Source organism: Rhododendron vialii, chromosome 11a (genome assembly GCF_030253575.1).
Source record: "Rhododendron vialii isolate Sample 1 chromosome 11a, ASM3025357v1".
Lineage (NCBI taxonomy): Eukaryota > Viridiplantae > Streptophyta > Magnoliopsida > Ericales > Ericaceae > Rhododendron > Rhododendron vialii.
Window position 1 is genome coordinate 32,058,477 of NC_080567.1, and position 25,063 is coordinate 32,083,539.

The following is a 25,063-nucleotide window of genomic DNA, read 5'->3' on the forward strand; positions in this document are numbered from 1 at the left end:
TAGCAAGAGCAGTGGCATGAAGACCGTGTATAGACCAAGCTACTACGGCATTCCGGAAAAATTAGGTGGAGATATGGTATGGTTAAGCCATTGTTTTCAAGCGAATCTGTTTACAGAGGGCGATGAAGTGGAAGTTTCGTTCTGCATTACTGAAGGTGGAGAAATTAAGGAGCGTGGAGTCCATCTTTTGTATTTCGAAGAAGAGGGACAAGTATCCCAATACTTAAGCACTCTACAGCATTCATGGGATTCAAGTTTTTCTCCATATGTGCCTGAGGCAGGTGCGAACCTTTTCTGCCCTTGTTCTTATATATGCGTAGTAAGTTAGTAACCGTAACATATAGCTAGCCCGTAGTGATGTTCTGGCTTGATATGACTTCGAATATGAGGACTTGAAGAAACCATGGCATAGGTTTCTAATTTTGGAAACATGATCATAGGAAATTGAGACCTGTGAGATGCCAATATATCATTGTTAAAATCTACTTAGTTGTATTTAGTCTTGAACCGACAATAAACCATGTAAACATGCAGTATAACCTGGATGTTCTAATTCATTTCTGATGAAGATATGTTGCATAGATTTACCAATGATTTGTGATGAGTGCAGAAGCAAAAGCAGCGGAAGCAACAATAGGAGCAGAAGAATAAGAATTGCGCAATGGAGTGGATACAGATGGGTTGAGTGAGGACTTGCTCCAATAAAGCATTGAGCTGCCACAAATTTGGACATTCGCACTTATGAAACCACGGACCTATGAAATTTGGAGGCATGAAATGAGAGAAGTTTGGGTACATCAAATTCGTGTCCATTTCTTTCTGCAATTGGACAATCTTTAAGGTGAGCACATGCAGGTCATCACTGCCCATAAGTTGATCAAACGGAAATATTGCTTTTTCTCGAATTGTTTGACAAAAATGGTTTATAACTACCAGGGTATTATTGCAATGTTTCCATTTTCATGGTGTTTATACTTTATACAGAGTGATGCTAAAGACTAAATAGTTTGTCGTGCAGTAAATGAAAATTTTCAGAGTTTTTGCCCGAACTTTGATTTCAATAGCTAATAGATACCCAAACTTCATTGAACTTCAATGAGACATCTAAACTATTGAGACGTTATTCTATCAACCCTGTCGTCTAATTCCGTCAGATTGGTGACGGATTATGCTGAGTTGGACTAACAGCTCCACAACACACACACACACACACACAAAACACACACAAAATTGTGTATTGGTTGGCTGCCAATGTTGTTGGTGCCTGTGTTTATTGTGGAACCTTTCACAGGAGTTATCTCAGTTGACTTTTTGCAGAATTTCGAAGTTGGCCCTGGTTGTTGTAGAGACAACTCATCTCTTAGCCAACCAAGGACTAGCTTGTTTTGTCAGCTTTTCAGCTACAAGTGATAGACAAGTTTTTGTTGCAGATACGAGTCTTAAGGGTGAAGGAGCAGTAGGTGCATACATTGCATGTGTCCTATTATACTAGGCTTTTTGACATTCCTACTTTGGGTAACCTTAATCCTTACTTCAAACTGAACCTGACCAATGATGGAGGAAGGTGGCCTTTGAATGCCTATGAAAATTCTGTTGTTCCTCTCTTGCCAAAGGAAATAAACAGCAGCAGCTAGAGCAAGTCTCCAAAGTCCTAAGAGTATTATACTAGGCTTTATTTTGGTATATCCTGACTTTATTGTCTCTGCAAACTGTTCCATTATTATCTATGAAATTCTTTCCCTTTCCTAAAACAAAGTTCTTGAGAGGTGTACTGCTGATAGATGAGTTAATCTCAACCATTTTGGCTCATTTCCCTTAAAAGTTGTATATCCAGGACAATCATTCCCCAATCTTAAACACCCATCTCAATCTTGATTTAGATGCTTAACTTTATTTGAGCATTTAAGAACCCAGAAAAAGTTTAATTTTCACTGGAAAATATAGGTTTAAAAATTTCAAGTACCATTTTTTTTAACGGTGTAGAAAAATAGCAGTAACTGATTTTATTAAGCAACAGAAATAACAACACCTATCACGAACAGATTGTGAAACATAACAGAACTGGTAATTGCAAACTAAGACCCGTGTACCACACTCTTTAAGACAGCTTTGCCGCCTCACCGAAGGTGCTGGGGCATTTGTTGGTATCCGTCTACCAAGATATAACGGCAATCTGCAGTCACAGGGGCACTGTGCTGGACTGTTTCGTCGAACCATACTGTACTCGTACTCTCACTGGAACAGAAAGAACAAAGCATGGGGAAAGGAAGCTCTAGAATCTGGGTTTTTCCTGTGCTTTTTTTTAACCAAATATGGAGGATGCCAATACAGAGCCATTCACCTGAGACCTTTCAGCTGGAGCAAAATCAATTTCGGATAATGGGTCGTTGGGCATAAAGGAATGGGTCCTTAGAGCATCTCCAGCTGCCTAGACAGCTGGAATATTTAGCTTAAATAGCTAGCCAAAGCACAAAAAAGGTAATCCAGCAGACTCGCTTCACCATGGGCGAAATGGCGTGGTGCTACAGTACCTCGCTCATCCGAGCGAGGTATTTCAGCCTCGCTCTGTCGATTTCTTCCTCCTTTCCCTTTCTCCTCCCCTCGATTTACATCTCCCGTGCGATCCACTCTCGCTTTCCCGCGAAGTTTCTTCATCTTTTCCCTCTATACTCTAGGGTTGTGGAGATTTTTCATCATCCTCAACATCAACAAGGTATTTCTCTCTCTCTCTCTCTCTCTCTCTCTCTCTCTCTCTCTCTCTCTCTCTGTGTCGAGATTTATTTGTTCATCAACGTGAATTGGGGTATGAAATCGGAGAAGATTATTTGTGTGAATTAGATCATAGTTATAGAATTGGTACCTAAATTACATGTCAAACTAGGGTTACCACAATTCCCTAGGATTTTGTACTGTATTTGTGCATGTTGATTTTACAGTTGGATTGTGTTTAGTTGATTGTACATTCATATCCGAGTGTCGCCAGTGATTCATCGGATTCTTTTTTTTACTTTCTTTTGTGGGTTTTTATTTCAATACTGCTCATTAGGATTTTCATGCTTGCTTTTATGTGATGTGTGAAGCAAAACAAAAGATTCGACTATTGGCTCAGTTTCTATTGACTGGCTAACCAATTTTTCATACGATACTACAAATCCAGATCAAGCCAAATGCTTGTTCCATGAATAATATTTGTTGGGTTCTTTGTTTTGTTCAGGATTAGTGTCAGTTTTGTCATTATGGCTCGGTTAGCAACAATGCTACGTACACTCCTTCTAACCACTGCTCTCTCACATATGTGTCAGCCCCCATAATTAATAAGGCCCCATACAAATATGTGAGAGAGAAGTGGTCGGAAAGATTGTTCCTAGACTTATTGTATATTTATGTTTTACCATCTAAAATCAAGTTTGGGGTGGAGAGTAACAATTGGGTAATTTGAGAGAGGGGACTAATTATGGACATGGTTGGACGCGGGCACGTCGCTATAAATAGTCTTGCTGCAAAGAGGCAATTTAGTCAAGCCTTATGTCCAGACACATATCGGGACAGTAATGGACTAACCTTGTTACATATTTGTTTCCTCCATAATTGAGTGCTAAACTACTGTTAGTGAGCTAGTAAATTACTTTCCTTCTGATTCATCAGCATTACTAGTTTAGCAAGTAGCTCTAGCATAGGCATGTATCATCAATGATGTTTAAGGTATCAGGGCCTAAATTTTACATAAATCAAAACATGTCCAGTGAGCTATATCAACACGGTTTGAATCCTAATCAACATTTCCCTAAATTTTATTACTACCTTCTTGTTCTTCTAGGATGGATGCAAGATCAGATGCATATTTCACAAATCTCTTACAGGATGTTGTACGTGATCCTTGAAGATCATTATGAGAGGGAGCCTCAAGATGAATTTGGATTTACTTATGCAAATCCAAATGCTCAAGTGTTTACCCAAGCATCTCAAACCCCAACTCAAAAGGGATCCACTCCTAAGAGAGCACAACGTGGTGGCAAGTTCACCATTGAAGAAGACAAATTGCTTGTATTGGCATATTTGAATGTTTGCTTGGATGCCGTGCAAGGGAATGACCAGAAACTTAAAACATACTGGAGAAGAGTGTGGGATTACTTCCACGAGCACATGCCATTGGCTCAGCGTAATGAGAACTTTTTGATGAATAGGTGGTCGACCATTCAACTTTCTGTTAACAAGTTCTGTGGATGCTTTGCTGGAATTGAAGCAAAACATCAAAGTGGTATGAATGAGGAAGACAAGGTATTGAGCTTCAATATAAATAATTACATTGATTATTGCTTTCACACTTTTTACAAACGAGGTAATTGTTTACATGTTTGTAGGTCTCTGAAGCAAACAAATCGTACAAGGAACTTCATGGAGGCTCATTTCAATTTGAGCACCGTTGGAATATTTTGAAGTACCAACCAAAGTGGCATGTCGATGTTGAGAAGAAAAAACCAAAGAAGAACAAAACTTGGACAGTACCTTCTTCTTAAACTCCCGAGTTGGTAGATCTTGGAGAAAGTGATGCCACCTTTGTGGACTTGGAGAGACCTATAGGTACCAAAGCTGAGAAGAAAAAACGAAAATTAGCTGAAATTCCTAGTTCTCCTCTTGTAGGAAAACTAACTGACATAAAGGAAGAACAAAAGAAAACAAGTGACAAGAAAATGGACATCTTCCAACAACTACATGTTGAAGAGCAAGAGAGACACCAACTTGATAAAGAGAGACTACGTGAAGAGCAAGAGAGAAATGCTATTAAGAAAGAAAAGCTATGTATGAAATAGTTCAAAGAAGAGGAGAGGATAATGCTACTGGATACAAGTGCCTTGCCTCATGTGCAACAAGAGTACTATCAAAGCCGGCAAATGGAGATCCTTCAAGAACGCGAAAAAAGGTTTAAAAGGGTTGGTAGATGAACTTTTGTGGGACATCTAGACGTTTTGGAGGTTTGAAGTAGTATCGGTAGTTGAACTTTTGTGGGACATCTAGACGTTTTGGAGGATTGAAGTAGTATTGGAAGTTGAACTTTTGTGGGACATCTAGACATTTTGGAGGGTTGAAGTAGTTTGGACATCTAGACGTTTTGGAGGGTTGAACTTTTTTGGACATGTAGTCTTTTTTGGACATGTATTGCAAAAAAAATTCACATGCTATTGTACCCAGAACTAAGGATTGGGTGTATTTTGGTAAATATTAGTTTGTGCTTGGTGTTCTTGTAATATTTGCTTCATAGACTTGTAGAACTTGGGGTTCCTTAATTTGGGTCAGGTTGTGTGCCTCTCTTCTGACTGTTTCTACCGGATGTACGTATTATGTGCCTGGTTTTGTTTGATGGTCTGTCTCTTCTCCATAAGTTTTGCTAACAGGTTCTTCTGATCAGGATTTCTGCTATAACTGCTTTGGTTGTTCTTGCTGTCAAGTTTGGAACAAGTGGAGTTACTTCTACATGAGTGTTGCTGTTTGGAATTTGTTGTTGAAGTCTATTCTGTATTGCTTCTGTTTGTGTTCTGCTATGCTACTGTTGTTGCCATTATCAGTCCAGATTTTGGCTCTGTATTGGGTATTGCTTGTTGCTGGACTGTCCTCTTGTTGTTGCTTGTTGTCCTCTTTGTTGTTGCTTGTTGCTGGACTGTCCTTATTGTTGCTGTCCAGGTTGTGGCTGCTATTGGCTAGTCATTTTGATACGTTTTTGCTGTCCAAGTTGTAGTTGATACCTTGGTTCTCATTGTAGTGTTGTGTTCCCTACCCTTGGGGGGTTGTCCCTTGGGATGTTTAAGCCTTTCTAGGGGGCTTGTCCCTAGCCTTCTCCTATTTCTTCTACTATTTCTTTTGGGTTCAACTGTGTCCAAGTTTGGGCTAGCCTTGTGCATGTTCATTTTCATGTGCAGTAGTGTTTTACATTTGCCTTTTGACTGCTAATTGCTGCTACTACATGGCTGGTCCTTATTGAGCAGATTTTATGCAACATGATAATGTTCCTCGGAACATTTTATTTACTGTCACATGACTCACATCAGGCTTTTTTGGAATGTTTCGAGAATTCTAGCGGCGATATGACTATTTTAATGTCTAGTATTTTTAGTAGAGGCTTTTAATCCTAATATTCCTACTGGATGCAGAGTTATCAGACTTATAGAATGGTCTTTTCCAGTTGATTTGGCCGAGTTTTCAGAGACAAGGAGGGGATTTGGGTGGCAGCCAAGCATCCTCAATGGGCTTACCTCTATGAAGCAAAAAATTCCAATTGCTTATAATATGATTCAGGTGGGGATTTTTTTTTTAATTTGCAGCAGTAGCAGTAATCTATGGGACTGCATTTTCATTTGCAGCAGTAGCAGTTTCATTTGCAGTAGCAGTTCCTTATTTGAGGCTTTTAATCTTAATATTCCTACTGGATTAGAGATGGTCCTGAAAACGGGAAGAAAGTTGGTGGAGAATATAGATGAAAGGATGAAAGGAAAAAGTTGTTCGATCTATCTATATAGTGGTTGGAAGTTCAAGAAAGCTAGTGGAGATAGAGCTGTTGGTTAGGGAAATAGGTTACCGTTTTTCTTTTTTCAGGTTACCGTTCCTTTTTTCCTTGGCATAGCCTAAAGGCTAGTCTATTGGAGGATTGTAAAAATTGGTGGCTAGCTAATCTAATTTCTGACATATTTCCCAGCCCAAATGGCTAGGAATTGCTGGAGATGCTCTAAGGGCACCTAAATTTTGTAGTGTGAGAGGTCATGGATAAAGTCGGTTTCAACCCATTTATCGCGTGGTGCCGACGCCCATCCGCACCGGACGGTGACCTGGGCCGAGAGCCTGGGCTTGGCTGGCTCAGCTTGGTTTGGTTCCAAATGATAACCCCCATGGAAAATCTTGGAGCCCGCCACCGCCATAATTATTTTGGTCATCCTTTTTTAAAGATAATGAACATTATCCTCCTTTAAAGAGTATTAATTTCGTGAATCCTACAGAATTTTCACCAATTACAGAAGGGAACGTTCACACTCTTTAAAGAAGTATGAACAAAACTATTTCAACCCTGACAAATATCACTACAAAGTTACACATGACGTACCTCCCCTCCAGTAACGGAGACGTAAATGATATCAACATACTATTTAATTATCACATCATGCATCGACGTGTCGTAATTAATATTCTTAATTAACTTCCACATTGCCACGTGATTTCCGTCTACAATAATTCTTGTACCACATACATTTATACACCCAAATACATATCCACACTCACATGAGTGGTGGGTCTCACACACACTAACGTATATGTTGCTAGCAAGGTTGTTCCGTCTATGCTGGATCTTGACAGCACCAACATCTAGGACATTTTCATGCACGTTGATTATACAATTATAACCAGCTTGTCCTTGAAAACTGCGAAGTTTGACAATTGATAGCCAGAAGATTAAAAAAATTAAAAGAAAAAACAAATTGTGCTACTATGTCCGTTTCAAAAACCTTCTAAAAAAATAAGCAGTTTATTTCACATTTTTAAATTCATAAATAAAGTAAATGAAAAATAATTTTTTAATTTTTTTTTTGCATCGTATAAAAGATTTCATCGAGATCTTCCAAACAAGATCCATATTGCATATTTTTAAATTTCAATAAACTTATAATTTTTTAGCTTGAAATTGTCTTTTTAAAAAATAAGAATTTTTTTTTTAATCCCGGAACCGGAACGGAGCCAATATACTCCATACTATCATGTTTTTACCATATTCCATGTTCGAGTCTTCAAGAGGTCCGGTTGCTGAGCCTGTCATGGAGAGTTGAAAATAGATGTGTCAAGTGGGCTGGGCTGGGCCGGCACATTTTAATGTGGCACGGCACGACATGGCACGATCGAAATGGACATGTGAACGGGCACAAGTATAGAAGTGGACGGACACGGCACCGAAAAATAGATGGAGTAATAATTTTATTAATGTTATTAGCCATTTCGGTTAAATAAGCCAAAATAGCTTATTTTTTTGTTCTTATTCAAAAAAAATTCGCATTTATAAGTTTTTTTTGTAGATTTTTTGACGATTATTGCTTTTTCATGATGAGAGGAATCTAAAAAGTAAAAAATTAAGATCAAAATCTAATTTTTTTGAATAAAGATGAAAATAAGCCAATAAACCAATTTTTTCGTCTTTATTAAAAAAATGAATTTCGATCGTTTGAGTATTTTTTTTACTTTTTAGATTTCTTTCATCATGACGAAATAATAATCCTCAAAAAATCGACGAAAAACTAACAAATGCGAAAAAAATTTAATAAAGACGAAAAATAAGCCACCTTGGCATATTTAGCTGAAGGAGCCCTAAATAAATTGACTTGCTATATCATGAGTCCATGACTCGTATTCTCGTAATGTCATTAATTAAAGAAAAAAAAAAGGGTTCGCTATGTAAATTTGAAGAAATACCGCACATACATTGGGTTTTATCGATCTTACGATGATTTAAAAATAAATTATCAATTTTTATTGAATGAAATTATTTGGTTTATTTTAAATCAATAGGATTTTGTTTGTAAATTTGACATTATAAAAAAAAGTGTTGGAATGGGTCAAGTAAAAATTTAATGTCCGAATGGGTCATGTTGCTTTTTTTTATAAAAAAATTAGTGGAAAATATACAAATTTTATGGGGATCTATCCAAAAATTGAGAGAGAGAGAGAGAGAGAGAGAGAGAGAGAGAGAGAGAGAGAGAGAGAGAGAGAGAGAGAGAGTAAGGAACAAAAAAATAGTGGCAACATGCCACCGCCATATAAAAAAAAAAGAAGGCACGAATGTGATCCGATCATGTGGTTGTTGATATCTGATTATCACCGCTTTGGGGGAAAATGATAGAATCGATAAAACATTAAATCGTAACGGTTTAAATCGAACATTTAGAAAAATGAATCTGTAGCTACCTTTCATATCTATACATTGGACTTACTTGGTTGTAAACCAAGATATTCTGCTATAGTATAATATACACTAAATGGGCACCATCCATTTGACACCTCTAAACGGGCATGACACGGCACGACAAGACACGGCACAATTAAAAGCGGCACGACACGACCAAGTAAACCATAAACGGGCTGGCACGAAAGACAAGATTGGAAAACGGCACGGCACAAGACGACACGATTTAAGTAAATGGGCCTGACACGATTGAAAATGGCACGGCACGACATGACACGATTTAAGTAAATGAGCCGACACGACATGACACAGTGTTTGCGCGAAACTAAAGGGGCCAAGCTAGCACAGCACGGCACGGCCCGTTTGACACCTTTAGTTGAAAACCTCCATGCATTAATTGCATTCTCATCTGCCTCTCTAGTGGAGGTGTGAATTCAAGCCCCACAAGGGACGCGATCGGTGTCCAGGACTATCAAAATCATTTGCCTTTAAATTACTTACAAGTTACCAACAATGAGATCTCAGTGGAACTCATCAAAGTGCATGTAAACACCCGATCTCACTCAAACTCAAGGGGTGCTGAGTTTGGAATCCCATTCTAGCTAAGATTTTATGATTTATTAGTGAAAACTAGGAACAGAGAGCCTTCCCTGGCTTGCTACCACTTCAGGGAACTTCACATGAAGTTTTCACCTCTTAGGACTTCAATTCTTTCAAAGTCATTAGTTCCTTTTCATCGTTGGAGAATCTTATCCTCTCAAATCTCAATAGCATTCACGTTAGTGATTAATTATGCAACGTAGTTTTTTGGTTTTGTCCTTATTCAAATTGTTTTTGCGTTTGTTAGTTTTACTCCAAATTTTTGGAAAATATGGGTGAGTAAGGTCGAGAGGAATCAGAAAAATAAAAAATTATGACTTTTCCACAAGTATTTTGGGAAATATCCAAGAAAAAGTCAAAAAATTGACTTTTGTAGCTTTTCTTTGGATATTTCCCAAAATATTTATGTAAAAGTAATAATTTTTTATTTTTCTGATTTCTCTCATCCTTACTCACCCATATGACATAAAAGTTTGGTGTAAAACTAACAAATACCAAAAAAATTGAATAAGATTGAACCAAAAAATTATTTTGCATAAGTTAATCACTAGCGTAAACACTTAAGAACAAGAACAGCAGAGTGGCAATTCTATTTTTGGTCAAGAACCGCTGCATATTAGCACATGACTCACATGCTCTAGTATTAAAGAGTACCATTTTGCTGTGAGCAAAAAAAAAACACGAGTAGAATCAGAATCTCTTGCAGCGGAAGGATTAGCACAAGGGGTTGTTCGGCTTAATAAGTTTAGTTGCTCATTTTTTTGTTTTTATTCAAAAAAATTCTACATTTGTTAGTTTTTCGTTAATTTTTTGTGGATTATTGCTTCGTTATGACAAGAGTAATCTAAAAAGTAAAAAATTGCGATCGAAACCTAACTTTTTTGAATGAAGACAAAAATAAGCCAATAAGTCAATTTTTTCGTCTTTGTTCCAAAAAAAAAATTGGATTTTGATCGTAATTTTTAACTTGTAAATTTCTCTCATCATGATGAAGCAATAATCCCAAAAAAATTGATGAAAAACTAATAAATGCAAAAAAAAATTAAATAAAAATAAAAAAATAAATCATTTGACTTATTAAACCGAACAATCCCTAAGTCGCATGCGTTTACCAGCTTGCTCTGTTTCCCTCGTTGGTCAGTACAGAGTGTTTAATACCCACTCCACGTGAGTAAGGAATCCGATTCTCTTCGTAGAGTGGATGATGCTCTTCGTTCAAGTCATGAAGTGATGATCAAAAAAATTAAAAAAAAAGTCATGAAGTGACACCATATATAGTAGATAGTATCATATACCACAAATGCTGGTACATTGAGTCACTCACCTCGTAGCTGAAACTCTGCATTGTCTTCAATCAAAATGGCTGCTAGTACTTCGGAATCCCGAAACCCCTCCTCCTCTTCTTCGAATCCCGAACTCATCAAAGGTAGATACGACATTTTCTTGAGCTTCAGGGGCTTAGACACCCGCAAAAAGTTCACCGATTTCCTCTATCACGCTTTGATGCACGAGGGGTTCCAAACATTCAGAGACGATGACGAGATCGAGAGGGGTCATGTTATCAAACCCGAGTTGCAGAAAGCAATCATGAATTCCAAGATGTCAGTGATCGTGTTGTCGGAAAATTACGCCAATTTGACGGCTTGCCTGTTTGAACTCCAGACAATTCTCCAACTCTGTAAGAAGTCGGATCATTTTGCTTTGCCCGTGTTTTACGAGGTGGATCCAGGGTGCATTAAGGAGCAGTCGAAAAATCATGATTTTGGGAAAAAGGAGGTGACGATTGAGAAAGTGAAGGGATGGAGAGCGGCGCTTAAAGAGGTTGCCAGTATGGTTGGGATGGTTTCCCAAAATCAATCTGATGGGTAATTTATATACTAACTCCCCTTTTACTGTTCTATGCATATATTTTTGGATATCTCGTAGCGTCCTACACCTCAATTAATACCGGCACCAATTCCCCGGTCCACTAGTGGAAAGCCCATTTAAAGCTGGAGCTCCAGATGGATTATCCCATATGTTCCGATTACTAGAATATATGCTTGCTTTTTGTGATAAAATCAATATTAAATTCAATAAAATCAGAACACTAAACCTGAAAATTGTTGATTTTAAAATGGTGATCAAGGCAAGTGAGGGTTTGTCGAACCAAACTTGTGTTTGAATTAACTCTCTCAAATGGAAAAACTCCAACTGATCAATGAAAGTATGAGAAAATGAACTCTTGAAAATGAATGAAGGAGGTACCCTTATAATGCACCTAGAGGAGTACCTTTTTAACGAGTCCTCAAATGTGTTGTGCCATACAATATCGAAAATCTGTGTCTCTCCTTGCGTGCCCATGTTGCCACCGATGATTCTTATGTGCTGTTGGAGCACTCTCACGTGGTGGTCCAAGGGGTTTTTGTACCACAAACTTGGTAGTGGAGCCCCTACCAATGTGTGGTGAAGAAGACCCTTGGAGCACCTCATGACAGTGCTCAATGAGCAAATAATAATTTTCCGTAAAGTGGTTATAGTATGTTAAGAAGTATTTCTGATGAATATGTCTTTATTTCTCATTAAGCAAAATGGCAGAATACCACTACGTACACTTATGTAGGAAAAGGATACAATCAATTAGGGAAGAAAAGTATGGACGGAGAATAATTATCCTAGAGTTATGGAATAGATTTGATCCTAATTGATTGTTGCCGAGTATAAGATATCAGCCCTTGACTTCCGCTAATACTCCCCCTCAAGGTGGAGCATGGAGGGATGTAATGCCCAACTTGGATGTGAGAAGGCGAAATTGTTCGACACCCAAGGCCTTAGTGAAAATATCAGCCAATTGGTCAACGGAGGCAATGTGATGAAGCTGAAGAATGCCTTGCTGGACCCTTTCACGAACGAGGTGGCAATCTATTTCAATGTGTTTGGAGCGCTCATGAAAAACTGGATTGTGGGCGATATGCAAAGCGGCCTGATTGTCGCAATATAGCTTGATGGGTGAAGGTAGAGGAACCGCTAAATCATGTAGTAGAGTACGAAGCCACAATAATTCACAAGTGGTCAAGGCCATGGCTCGATATTCGGCTTCGGCGGAAGATCGGGAGACGACACTTTGCTTTTTAGTGCGCCAGGAAATAGGACAGCCACCAAGTGTAATGAAATAACCGGTAGTTGAACGACGAGTCATGGGACAACTGGCCCAGTCCGAGTCAGTGTATCCAGTGAGTGTAAGATCCGAACCGGAAGGGAAGAGTAGGCCATGAGAGACGGAGCCCTTGAGGTAGCGAAGTATACGATTAGCAGCATCAAAGTGAGGCACACGAGGGGTATGCATGAACTGGCTGAGCAGGTTGACGGCGAAAGTGATGTCCGACCGAGAAATGGTGAGGTATATCAGACGACCAATAAGCCTGCGGTAGGAACTTGGATCCGACAGGGGATCACCAGAATCAGCTGAAAGCTTAAGATGTTGCTCCATCGGGGATGAGGCTGGACGACAACCGGATTGGCCGGCATCTGCGAGGATGTCAAGAACGTATTTTCGCTGGTTAATAAAAATACCTGCGGCGGAGCGAGCTACTTCGATGCCCAAAAAATACTTGAGCTTCCCAAGATCCTTTAACTGAAATTTACTCGATAAGAACCCTTGTAAGTGGCGAATAGAGGCTAAATCGTTGCCTGTAACAAGTAAATCATCAACATAGACGAGAACAACGAGAATAATAGAACCAGTTTGCCGAGTAAATAGAGAGTGATCAGCTTGAGATTGTTGAAAACTGGCGGAGAGAAGAACGGTGGATAGTTTAGAGTACCAATTGCGGGATGCCTGTTTGAGCCCATAAAGTGACTTCTGTAATCGGCAAACACGAGTCTTCCCCTGTCGGCCATAGCCCGGAGGGAGAGACATATAAACATCCTCGTCAAGATCACCGTGCAAGAAGGCATTATTAACATCTAATTGGTGCAAATGCCAATTGCGAGTAGCCGCGATAGCTAGCACACAACGGACGGTGACCAACTTTGCAACAGGAGCAAAAGTGTCATGATAGTCGAATCCTTCAATTTGAGTGTAGCCTTTGGCAACTAAACGTGCTTTGTAGCGTTCTACGGATCCATCTGCTTTTAATTTAGTTTTAAAAACCCATTTACAACCGACTGTTTTTTTGCCAGGAGGAAGGGGGGTAAGAACCCAAGTTTGGTTTTTTTCAAGTGCATTGAGTTCTGTAGAAATGGCATCAAGCCAATGGGTGTGCTTGATGGTTTGATTATAAGAATGAGGATCATGAGAATGAGATAAAGCAGAGAGAAAAGCGAAGTGAGATGGTGAAAGATTGCAATAGGAAATAAAATGATTGAGCGGATAGACCGTACCTGAAGACTGAGGCGGAGCAGGGGTGGAGGCAGTTGTGGCGGACGGTAGGGTAGGACAGAGGTAGTCTCGAAGATAGCCCGGGGGGGATGTGCTCGAGATGGCCGAGAAGGGATGTCTTGGGGGGGTGGGTCAGGAGAGTTGGTATTCTGTTCCGGTGGAATGGTATTGGTGGGTTGAGGTGATGAGGGATTGGACGGCATTGGTAGTTCGGCGGATGGGGCAGGAGAGGAATCAAGGCCAGTGTTGGGTATTGTAGAGGTATTAGGAATGTTAAGGTTGGGTTGATCAAAAAAACTAAGAGGTTCGGCCGGGTAGATGTTAGTGAGACTAGGTGCTGGGTTTGCGGGAGGTGGAATATAATGTGGGCTTTGGGTATGATAGGGAAAAATATTCTAAAAAAGAGTGACGTCCCGAGAGATAAAAAAGGTGTTCGTGTCAAGATTAAAAAGTCGGTATCCGCTGTGGCGGGGCGGGTAGCCCAAAAACACACAAGGGACACCGCGGGGTTGAAACTTATCACGGCCGACACGGGATGTCTGTGCATAGCATAAGCATCCAAAAACACGTAAGAATTTGTAATTTGGGATTCGATGAAAAAGCCGTTCATATGGTGAGGCATTTTTTAAAATTTGTGAGGGGGTACGGTTAATAAGATAAACTGCTGTTAAGATACACTCACCCCAAAATTTGATGGGAAGGTGGGCTTGAAAACGCAAACACTGAGCCACATTCAATATGTGACGATGTTTACGTTCAGCAACGCCATTTTGTTGAGGAGTATCAACACAAGTTAATTCTTGTAAAATGCCATTGTCATGAAACAATTTTTGAACTGGCCGGGATAAAAAATCAAGAGCATTATCCGAACGAAAAGATTTGACTTTTGAGTTGAACTGTGTTTTGACCATGTTGATAAAAAATTGGATCTTGGAAAAAGCATCCGATTTGTAATGCAATAAGTACACCAAGTAGTGCGCATGCAATCATCAACTATGGTAAGAAAATAACGAGCCCCACAAGTTGAAACAGTGTGGTAGCCACCCCAAATGTCAACAAAGATACGAGCAAACAGAACAACACTTTTATTGAGAATTAAAGGAAAAGGTAGTCTAGTGTGTTTGCCAAGTAAACAGGCATCACAAGGAGAAACATTATTGTTACGGCCAATAAAAGAACTAGGTAAACTAGTAGGTGCTGGATGACCTAATCGGCGGTGCCATAAGGTAGGGTCATCGGATGGAGTTGCGAGGGCGGTGGAAAGTGAGGTACGGAGGTAGTATAAGCCATTGCGTGCCTCACCCGCTCCAATCACAGTCTTCGATTTGAGGTCCTGAAAAAGGCAAAAATTAGGAAAAAAGAAAACAATGCACTTTAGATCACAGGATAATTTTTGTACAGCTATCAAATTAAAACGAAAACTTGGGACGTGGGACACATCAAAATGGTGATGGATGGGGTAATAGTTATATTTCCTGTATGGGAGATAGCATGAGTAGAGCCAGAGGCAGACCGGACTGGCAAAAGTTTATTAGTGGTTGTATATGAGTTAAAAAGTGATAGGTGAGGCGTTATGTGAGAGGACGCCCCACTGTCAATAATCCAATCCTGCGAAATAAAATTGGTATTACCAGTAAACAAAGCAGATGGATTATCATAGAAATCATATACTTGAGATGCCTCGGCAGGATTCAAGTGAGGACTGAAATCCATGACCGATGATTGTGTTGCATAATTGGACCGTCCAGATGATTGGTTCGAGCGACGATTGAAGAACCAATCTGGGTACCCAATGAGCTCAAAACAACCTGACTTATAGTGACCCGGACGGTCACAATGAGTACACCGGGCGTTTGGGTCTTTGCCAGATTGGGTTGGTGGGTCGAGCTGCTGGAAATTATGCGACTGGCGTGGCGGGTTGATGCGTGCAAGAGTTTGCTGTCGAGAGAATTGTTGCTGACGGGGTTGAGATGCAATATGAATGGGCTGCTGAGTTTGGGCTAATTACTGGGTCCTTGTTTGATTCTGTGGAAAAAAACGCTGCGGGTTTCCTTGCTGCCCATTGTTGGGTTTTGCCCGATTTTGCTGAGTTTGGATTTTTTGACTTACCATTGCCGAGTCTTCCTGTATGGGTGGAACAGTGGTGACATGTTGTGGAATTTTGGTTTGTTCTTCCGCGATTAATAAGCCATGAACCTTCCCAAGGTCGGGAATCGGGTCCATGGCAAGAATCTGAGTGCGAAGAACGTGATATGGTGCATTGAGGCCCATCAAAAGTTGGTATGTACGTTCATTCGACACTCTTTTATGCCATGCGCTAGCAGTGCCACACGTACATTCCGGAAGAGGATCAATACCATCAAGTTGATCCCAAAGCGTCTTGAAGGCGTTATAATAATTGGTGATATCAAGATTACCTTGTTGAAGATTGGTAACCTCCCTTTGAATTTTGAAGATGGTAGCATGGTTGCCTTGAGTGAACCTCGACTCCAGATCACGCCAAAGTTCATATGGCGTGCGGCAACTGGCTAAACTTGGTGTGATTGTGTTGCTGATGCTATTAAGCATCCATGAGAGAACCATAGTTGACACGCGTTTCCAGAGAGGCTGAATGTCTGGATCTGTTGGGCACGGTAATGAGTTGTCGATGAAGCACAATTTATTTTTTGCGCAAAGGGCCATGGTAACGGCCCTACTCCAAGACCCATAGTTGGTGTGGGTCAAGGCAATGTCGACAAGAGGGTTGCGAGGATGATCGGCGGAGTGCAAAAAATAAGGAGAGGAAAGATCAGAAATTAATTTCTGAACCTTCTCTTGAGCGTCGACCATGTCGGAAAAGATGGATTGAAGGTGAAAGCTGTCGAGTTCTTCCAGCTTTGCGGAGAACGTTGTTTTACGTATAAGAGTAACAACCAGAACGTGAACCGCGCTCTGATACCATGTTAAGAAGTATTTCTGATGAATATGTCTTTATTTCTCATTAAGCAAAATGGCAGAATACCACTACGTACACTTATGTAGGAAAAGGATACAATCAATTAGGGAAGAAAAGTATGGACGGAGAATAATTATCCTAGAGTTATGGAATAGATTTGATCCTAATTGATTGTTGCCGAGTATAAGATATCAGCCCTTGACTTCCGCTAATATAGTATCCTTCCTTACCGCATCATTAACCATTTTCTTAGTTATTTGTATAAAACATACTTGCGTTCTGCCGGGGGAAAATAAACATTCAAATTAGCATCTATGCATAAGTCCTTGATTTTCACGTCTGGTTCCTAAATGTATTTTGGCAACAAGTTTTAGATATTTTGTGTATAAATGGGCTTATTGGAAGCAGTTGATCTCCCCTTGGGTCTGCAAATATATAACCCTTGTTTTTTTTATTACTTAAGTTGTTCGAGCCAATTTATCCACGCACCTTGATCACTAATCCATGGGAGACTAATCTCACCATTTATTAGTGCCGGCAGCCGGACACATCTAAAGCTGAAGCAAAGCTCCGTATGGACTAACTCCACAAAAGATGATAGCACCTAGAATTAAGGTTTCAAATATAAACCGTGTGTAGCACTGACAACACAAAAGGGGCATGTTCCATAAGATTAACGGACGCGTGAAAGGGTACGAGCTGGTTTGGATCTCCTACAAGAGGTTTTCCTCTCTCCCAGTCCTAGTTAATTAGCTACTCGATCTCCAGGGTTCAACCAATCTGTATGACCATTTGAGTTTACGACTGCCATGCATAACTCTCCCCAGAAAGGTCCACCATTCACATTGAACCCTTAGTAGATGGCGTGGAAAGCTCTCTGATTAGAATTGAAATCCTTTTGCTTTGTAGTTTGCAATGTAGAGAGTCCAGGGAGAGTGATACTACTCTTGATCAAATTCTTCAGTTTATAGGTATTTTTTGACATGCAAGGCTGTACGTCTTGGAATGTGTTCCACATCACCTAGACATGCCCCGTTTGTGCTGGTTATAAGGTCCCAGTTTCCCTCCTCTTAACACCTGGGTTTTAAGGAGTAGTGTGAGCTAGGCTTTTCAACTTGGTATCAGAGCTTGGTTGAGCCTTTGTTTGGTGGACCATTGTCTGGTTGCCACATGTCCTGGTCCAGGAAGGTGTGTTGGAATGTTTGAACTTTTAGGTATGAAGCCAAGTTCGTTGAGAAAATTGTTGTTGTGCTCAAAAGAAAGCTAGCTGACAAGCACATGAGGCTGAGCGACCACCTAGTAAGTATGGATTCGCGAACAAAAAAAGTTAATTCGTGGCTAAACGATACGTCGTCCAAGGTTGGCATTCTTTTGATATCTGGAATGGGTGGAATAGGGAAGACAACGATTGCTAAAGTTGTTTTCAATTCAAACCATCGTGGATATGATGCTGCATGTTTTCTCCAAAATATTATTGAATCTGCCAAAGGACACAATGGGTTAGTTTGTTTGCAAAGACAACTTCTTTCAACTATATTAGGGAAAGAAGAGCGCAAAGTGAACGACATTGATGATGGTTGTAGGAGGATGGAATATGTCTTAACCAACAAAAGAGTTCTTCTTGTCCTTGATGACGTGGATCAAATGGACCAACTATCTGCATTAGCTGGCCAACCAGATTGGTTTACGCCAGGAAGTAAAATCATCATAACCACTAGGCTCGAGAGCTTGATGACTGCTGACGAATTATATGAAGTGTATAAGCCTGAAAAATTGTCCACTGATGACTCACTGGAGCTTTTTAGTTGGCATGCTTTTGGACAAAAACATCCTATTCAAGGTCACATGGACTTAATTATCAAAAAGGTTTGTGCACCATTGTGATGGGCTTCCCTTGGCCCTTGAAGTGTTGGGCTCTTCTGTACGACGAAAAAATATAGATGTATGGGAAAGTGAGTTACAGAAATTGGAAGCAATTTCTGATAGCCCAATTCTGAAAAAACTTGAAACAAGTTTTGATTCTCTAAAAGATAACCATGATAAAAATATGTTCCTTGAGATAGCTTGTTTCTTTGCTGGAAAGAAGAAAAATGACACAATCGCAATACTAGGAGTATGTGATTATTTTGCACTTGCTGGAATTCATAATCTGGTGAATAGAAATCTCCTAACAGTTGAAAATGAGAAGCTGGGAATGCATCAGTTACTTCAGGACATGGGAAAGCAAATTGTTGACCGAGAATCGAAGTATCCGGAGGAGCGTAGCAGAATCTGGCGCCATACAGAGTCCTTTCGCATTTTGTTTGAACAACTTGTAAGAAACCTGTATCTCATGTTGATGTGTATTTGATTTTGCTCATGTTTGCTAATATCTGACTGTTTTTTCTTTTCTTCTTAATTTTCTTTGAAGGGTACGAAAAAAATTGAAGGCCTCATACTTGATATGAACATGTTGAGGAAGTCAAACATGGTTGTCTTTGAAGCTAATTCATTTGACAAGATATACAATTTGAGACTACTCAAGCTTAGTGGTGTAGAATTCTCTGGAACTTATCAAGCATTTCCCAAAAGATTAGGATGGTTGTACTGGCGTGGTTTTACTTCAGAATACTTCCCCAATGATTTTCCTCTGGGGAACTTGGTCAATCTTGACTTGCGTTATAGCAACTTAAAACAAGTTTGGAATGGAACTAAGGTAAGATACTCTCTTTTGCTTCTCCTTTTTTGATTTTATAACGAGTTCAATTATTAACTTGTGTGAGAAAATCACCTTTTAAACTTGTGTGGCACCATGTTTCTTTGTTGAGTGGGCTCTTGGATTGTTGAAGATTTTAAATCTCAGTCACTCCCCTAGACTTGCAAAAACTCCAGACTTCTCAAGAATCCCCAACTTAGAGAAATTGATTCTCAAAGCTTGTCCAAGTTTGTTCGAGGTCGATGAATCTATCGTAAAACTACAGAGAATAGAGTCATTGAATCTTCGGGATTGCAAAAATCTGAGAAAGCTTCCTAGGAATATCAATACGGTAGAATCTTTGGTGGAAATAAACATTTCCGGTTGCTCAAATCTCATGGGGGCAATAGAGGAGCTGGAGAATATGAAATCACTGCGAGTCCTTCATGCTAGCAGAATGGATATAGATCGTTTCCTCACAAGGGAGGTCGTGCCGCAAGGATTTATTTGGCCTTGGGTTCCAAAACCGAGGATACAAATGTCGTTAGCTTCATTACCAAGCTCTCTAACACATCTAAATCTTTGTCAATGCAATCTCACTGAGAATGCATTTCCCGGGGATTTTAGTAAGCTTTGCAAGTTGCAGCAATTATTTCTAGGTGGAAATCCTGTTACAAGCCTACCAAAAGCCATTAAAGATCTTACAGGGCTCCAGAAGCTGGATTTATCATGGTCTCCAAAGCTCCAGCATATTCATTTTCCACCAATTGGTTTGGAGGAACTGGTTGTTACAGAGTGCCGAGCATTGGAGAAAATAACGTACGAGCCTTCGGCCGGTATAAAGAGTATCTCGCATGGTGCTTGCATGAGTTTAGATTACGTTCAGCATGGTTTCAAGATCTTACCTGTCAAAAAAGTCGATGTGGAACTCATCAACAAAATTGGATTCTTCAACTTGGAATCCATGGCAAATCTTGAGGCGTTCATTGTTAACACTATTGTATGGAGTAGAAAGAAGTGTCCCATCCAGGTTCTCTCTCTCTCTCTCTCTCTCTCTCTCTCTCTCTCTCTCTCTCTCCCGCTCGCTCGCTTAACCGTTGCAACTATGGGGTTCAATTTCACAGATACTGCAAGAAGGTCCAACATTCAGCACATATTTCCTGGGAGAGAAGTTCCACACTGGTTTAGCAACAGGAACCGCGGATCCACTGTATCTGTAACTATGACTTCATCGTCTCCTCATTGCGGTATTCCAGGCTTGAATCTTTGTTTGGTATATACACTTCCTGGCGACCTGGATTGGTTGCCAAAACCTATAGAAGTTGAAGTAAGTAACAAGAGCCGTGGAATGAAGAGGGTCTATACACCAAGGTGCTATGCTATTCCAAAAGCAGGTGGAGATATGGTGTGGTTAAGCCATTGGCTACCTGGATGGACGATTTTTGAAGAGGGCGATGAACTGCAAGTTTTGTTCAATTTGAAAGTTGATGGACAAATTAAGGAGTGCGGAGCCCAGATTTTGTATTTCAGCAAAGATGAGATGGACAAATACTTCAGAACGATATACCATTCATGGGATTCAAAGATGTTTCGGGTCGTGGCTTTGGAAGGTGCGTACGGTACCTCCTCTGCTCTCATTCGTATATTCTTACATGCTTTAACAACAATATGGAACAAGCTCGCGGTGATGGCTTTTGGCTTGCTGTAACTTCCAATGTGAGGACTTGAACAACCTATCATTCTTGTTTTTTCTACATAGATATATAGAAAGAGGATCACAGGAGAATTGAGACTTATGAGACGTGCATATCATCGGAAAATCCCTACAGTTTTGCATGTTTTTAGTCTTGAATCAACCCAAGAAATATAGTCAAAATGAACTGATCGATATCTCTACTTATCTGCTTGGTAACATATTGCTTGTGTTCCGCATTTATAAAATTGAATCAGAAGCAACAGCAGCAACAGAAGCAGAAGCAGAAGCAGAAACAGAAACAGAAACAGAAGGAGAAGGAGGAGGAGGAGGAGGAGAAGCAACATCTGAAGATGCAGAAGGAGGAGGAGACAAAAGTGAAGTTACAACTTTAATTGACAATGGTATACGAGCACCGAAGTAGTTTACTAAGTACATAGTAGGATTCAATTTACTTCAACCATGAATTGATTTGTTTCCTTGTGTTAAGGAGACCAAGGCCCAATTGACTTGTGACATATACAGAGTAAAGAAGCCAGGGATGCTGCAGGTGAGATGCTGCAGTTGATCAAGTCACAGAGTTAGAGGAGGAAGTTGACGACAGAGCAGTACCCAGCTCACAATAGGTTGAATGGCAAGCCGCGTCACTGAATTCTTCTCCTTGTATGAATTGCTGACCAGCATGAATTCATTACACAACAGGTTGAATTGCAAGTCGCGTCTCTGGGACATGATTCGTGTGTATCGGACGATTCTCTTGAGAGATCTCAAAATGCTAAAAAGTCTCGGTTCTGTGCCGGACCCAATACTCTCTATTTGTTGAATTTCTGCTGGTGTTTATTTTTCATGTTTCTTTTGGCTGAAGTCTTAAGAGAACCTCGGGTTATTTTTCGAGCCCTTTGTCTTCTTTCATGCTCTTTTCTATGACATGGCTCTCTCTGTCCTATCTTTCACGTACGGAAAGCTTAAGCAGTCAGGTTTGGAGTGGGTTTCTTTTTTCCTTTTTTTTTTTTGGATCTTAGGTTTTGAGTGGTTTGTTGACTAACTTTGGAGTATTGAATTAAGTAGTTTATTGAATTGTTCATGCAAGAGGACCAAACAAGTGCATCATCACAAAATAATCATATTGAATTGTTTTTGCAAGAGGAGTGCATCATCACAAAATAATCATAGAGACCCTGCTTATGATTTTTCGCATCAACATATACGACAACACTCAGAGTATCAAAAAGGAAAAGAATCCTCTCCGGGTTCATTTCGAGATTGGATGGTTCGGTCGAGAACCGAAAGAGCCTACTTCAATGATTAAAACTGCTCGTTTTGCAGAACTATGATCTAAAATTACATCAAAAATCACTTTAGGAAAATAATTTGGTTACTTCATACTTTGATAGCTGCTTGACCGATTACTAGACCTAAAATAATGGGTTACCCCAAGCGTAGGACTGAAACCGATGTAGCACAATACCTGGTAAGATCGGAGTCGAATCCACTAAGGACGGTGAAGTGTGTGTTGTGGAACCTCGGGTTGGAATATTAAAAATAGCTCTTAGGTAGCCACCCCTTGTCGAATGGTTGATTAATTAACTAATACAAACTGATAAATTGCTCGAAAGATTAAAAAGAGAGGCGCAGTGGTAGGAAATTCGGCGCTTGCTACCCAATCAGAATCCGCTCGCTTTTCAAAGTTCTAGAAATAGTTAAATTTAGGGAGAATTGAAAACTTCGAAGAATGCGAATCCTATAGTTGCCGGTCCCGTACACAGCAGCAAACAGGTTTTGGTCCCCCGTTCCTGCTCACATGAGCCCTGACAATGTCTCGGATTCGTCTAACGGACGTAGTTTTCACCAACTAAATTATTTAATTAAATTAATGTGCAGAAAAATTGCGAGACAAATCCTAATTGGGTCGCAACGCGCCTTTACCCAGCGACCAAATCTCAGAAAAACTACTCACTCATTATTAAAAACAAAAAGAATAAAACTCTAAAATTAATCATACTTTTTAAACGAGATAAAATAAATAAATAAATAAACAAAAGATAACAACTAATTGAATACCGAAGAACAACTTTAATAAAGAACAAAAATCAATACGAATTACCGGAGTGCGATTATCTGAACAAAATTTTAAATAACTTAAAGGAAAGAAAAACTCGAAAGAAATTAAATAATATTCAAACCAAAGAATGGTAGGCCCCGCTCCTCTTGATCTCTGCCGGTCTCGGCTTTTTCTGTTTTGTACCGTGGGAAGAAGTCCTCTGACGGCGGCAACAGCAGCTTCCGTTCTTTCATTAGGGTTTGGACTTCTGGCAAGTATTCTGACTTTAGTATAAACATAGCATTACTCTCTCATTAGGGTTTGGACTTCTTGAGTGAATTCCTCTTGTGGACTCGTAGGGGTCTCATTTGTAGAACCTTAGGGTTCTTTTGAAGATCTGCATCTCTATTTGGCTGCCCTTTTATGGTTGGTTCTGTGGCCTTTAGTCGTTTCAAAGATCATATGTTTCGGTGATTCTTTCTAATTTTTTTTTGTAACATCTTTGCTTCTTCTATCTACTTTTTATGGTATGTTTTTTTGTAGTTTTAGGTTTTGAGAGAAATTTTGGGGGTAATAAGCGGACAGAGAGATAGATAAACGAAATAATGGAAGGAAAAATTTATTGAGGACCGTGATGAGAAAGGGAGTGGTTAAGGAACACGCACCTAAACTAATCCATGGGGGACCATCTCACCGTCAAGTACAAGGGCACATTTAAAGCAGAGGCAAATCTCTGTTTGAACGGGCTCCTCAAGAGGTGAAAGCAGGTTGCAAATATAAACCTTGTATAGAATTGAAACACTAAAGGGCGTGTTCCGTAAGATTAACGGACATGTGAAAGGGCGCGAGCTGGTCTGGATCTCCTATAAGAGGTTTTCCTCTCTCCTAGTCCTAGTCATTGTTAATGAGCTACTCCCCTGCATTCAAACTAACATTAAAAGCTTTATGACCTTTCTGAGTTTATTGTTGTTCTAATCCAACCCCTTCTTCGATTTTGTGCCATTTATGACTGCCATGCATAACTCTCCCCAGAAAGATCCACCATTCACATTGAACCTTCAAAAGGCATTTTGATGGTGTGGAAAGCTCTTTAGTTAGAAATGAAAGCCTTTAACTTTGTAGTTTGCAACGTTGGGAGTCTAGGGAAAATGATGCTACTCATTATCATCAAATCCTTCAGTTCATAGTTTTCTTTTTCTTTTTCTTATATGCGTGGCTGTGCATAGAACCTCTTTGTACGTGGCCTTCGTTTTTTATGTCGGTGCATCTACTAGAACCCTTCTAATATACCCTTACTCTTACCAATAAAAATTGAAATAAGAAGAAAAGAAAAACTAGCGTAAAACGTTTTAAGTAATCATTTGTTTGGATATCTGCCTGGAAGTTTTGATTTTTTCTCTCAAATCTTTTCTAATCTTATTGTGCTTCATTTTCCACATATTAAACTTTTAGGTATGAAGCCAAATTCATTGAGGAAATTGTTGGTCAACTCAAAAGCAAGGTAGTTGGCAAGCATCTGATGGTTGGCGACCATCTAGTAAGTATGGATTGGCAAACCATGCGAGTTACTTCATGGCTAAAAGATAGGTCAACCAGGGTTGGCATTCTTTTGATATGTGGAATGGGTGGAATAGGCAAGACGACGATTGCTAAAGTTGTTTTTAACTCAAACCATGCTAGATATGAAGTTGCCTATTTCCTCCAAAATATTAGAGAAGTTGCCAAAGCACCCAATGGATTAGTCCGTTTGCAAAGACAGCTTCTTTCAAATATTTTGGGAAAAGAAGAGCACAAAGTGAACAATGTTGATGATGGATGTAGGAGG

At 39.8% G+C, this 25,063-nt stretch overlaps 2 protein-coding genes across 6 annotated transcripts in view; both read left to right on the forward strand.

The window, feature by feature from the left end:
* LOC131307845 (disease resistance protein RUN1-like) overlaps window positions 1–25,063 on the forward strand; it is a 63,256-nt gene that overhangs the window by 19,109 nt on the left and 19,084 nt on the right. The gene's annotated exons all lie outside the window — the stretch shown is intronic.
* Window positions 10,836–21,751, forward strand: LOC131307851 (disease resistance protein Roq1-like). Of its 2 annotated transcripts, XM_058334572.1 has the most exons (6): window positions 10,836–11,400; window positions 18,045–19,144; window positions 19,241–20,534; window positions 20,629–21,114; window positions 21,455–21,601; window positions 21,688–21,751. In XM_058334572.1, exons 1-2 carry the CDS (start codon window positions 10,895–10,897, stop codon window positions 18,712–18,714), a joined length of 1,176 nt encoding a protein of 391 aa, XP_058190555.1. In that variant the 5' UTR covers window positions 10,836–10,894; the 3' UTR covers window positions 18,715–19,144; window positions 19,241–20,534; window positions 20,629–21,114; window positions 21,455–21,601; window positions 21,688–21,751. The 2 variants fall into 2 exon arrangements, with proteins under 2 accessions (XP_058190555.1, XP_058190554.1); XM_058334571.1 differs by having other exon boundaries at window positions 21,455–21,738.

Excerpts from the sequence above, each read along its gene's own strand:
- LOC131307851 (XM_058334572.1), top strand. The coding sequence starts at position 10,895 with ATGGCTGCTAGTACTTCGGAATCCCGAAACCCCTCCTCCTCTTCTTCG. Across the intron at positions 11,401-18,044 it reads TCCCAAAATCAATCTGATGG|GTATGAAGCCAAGTTCGTTG; the intron begins GTAATTTATATA and ends TTGAACTTTTAG.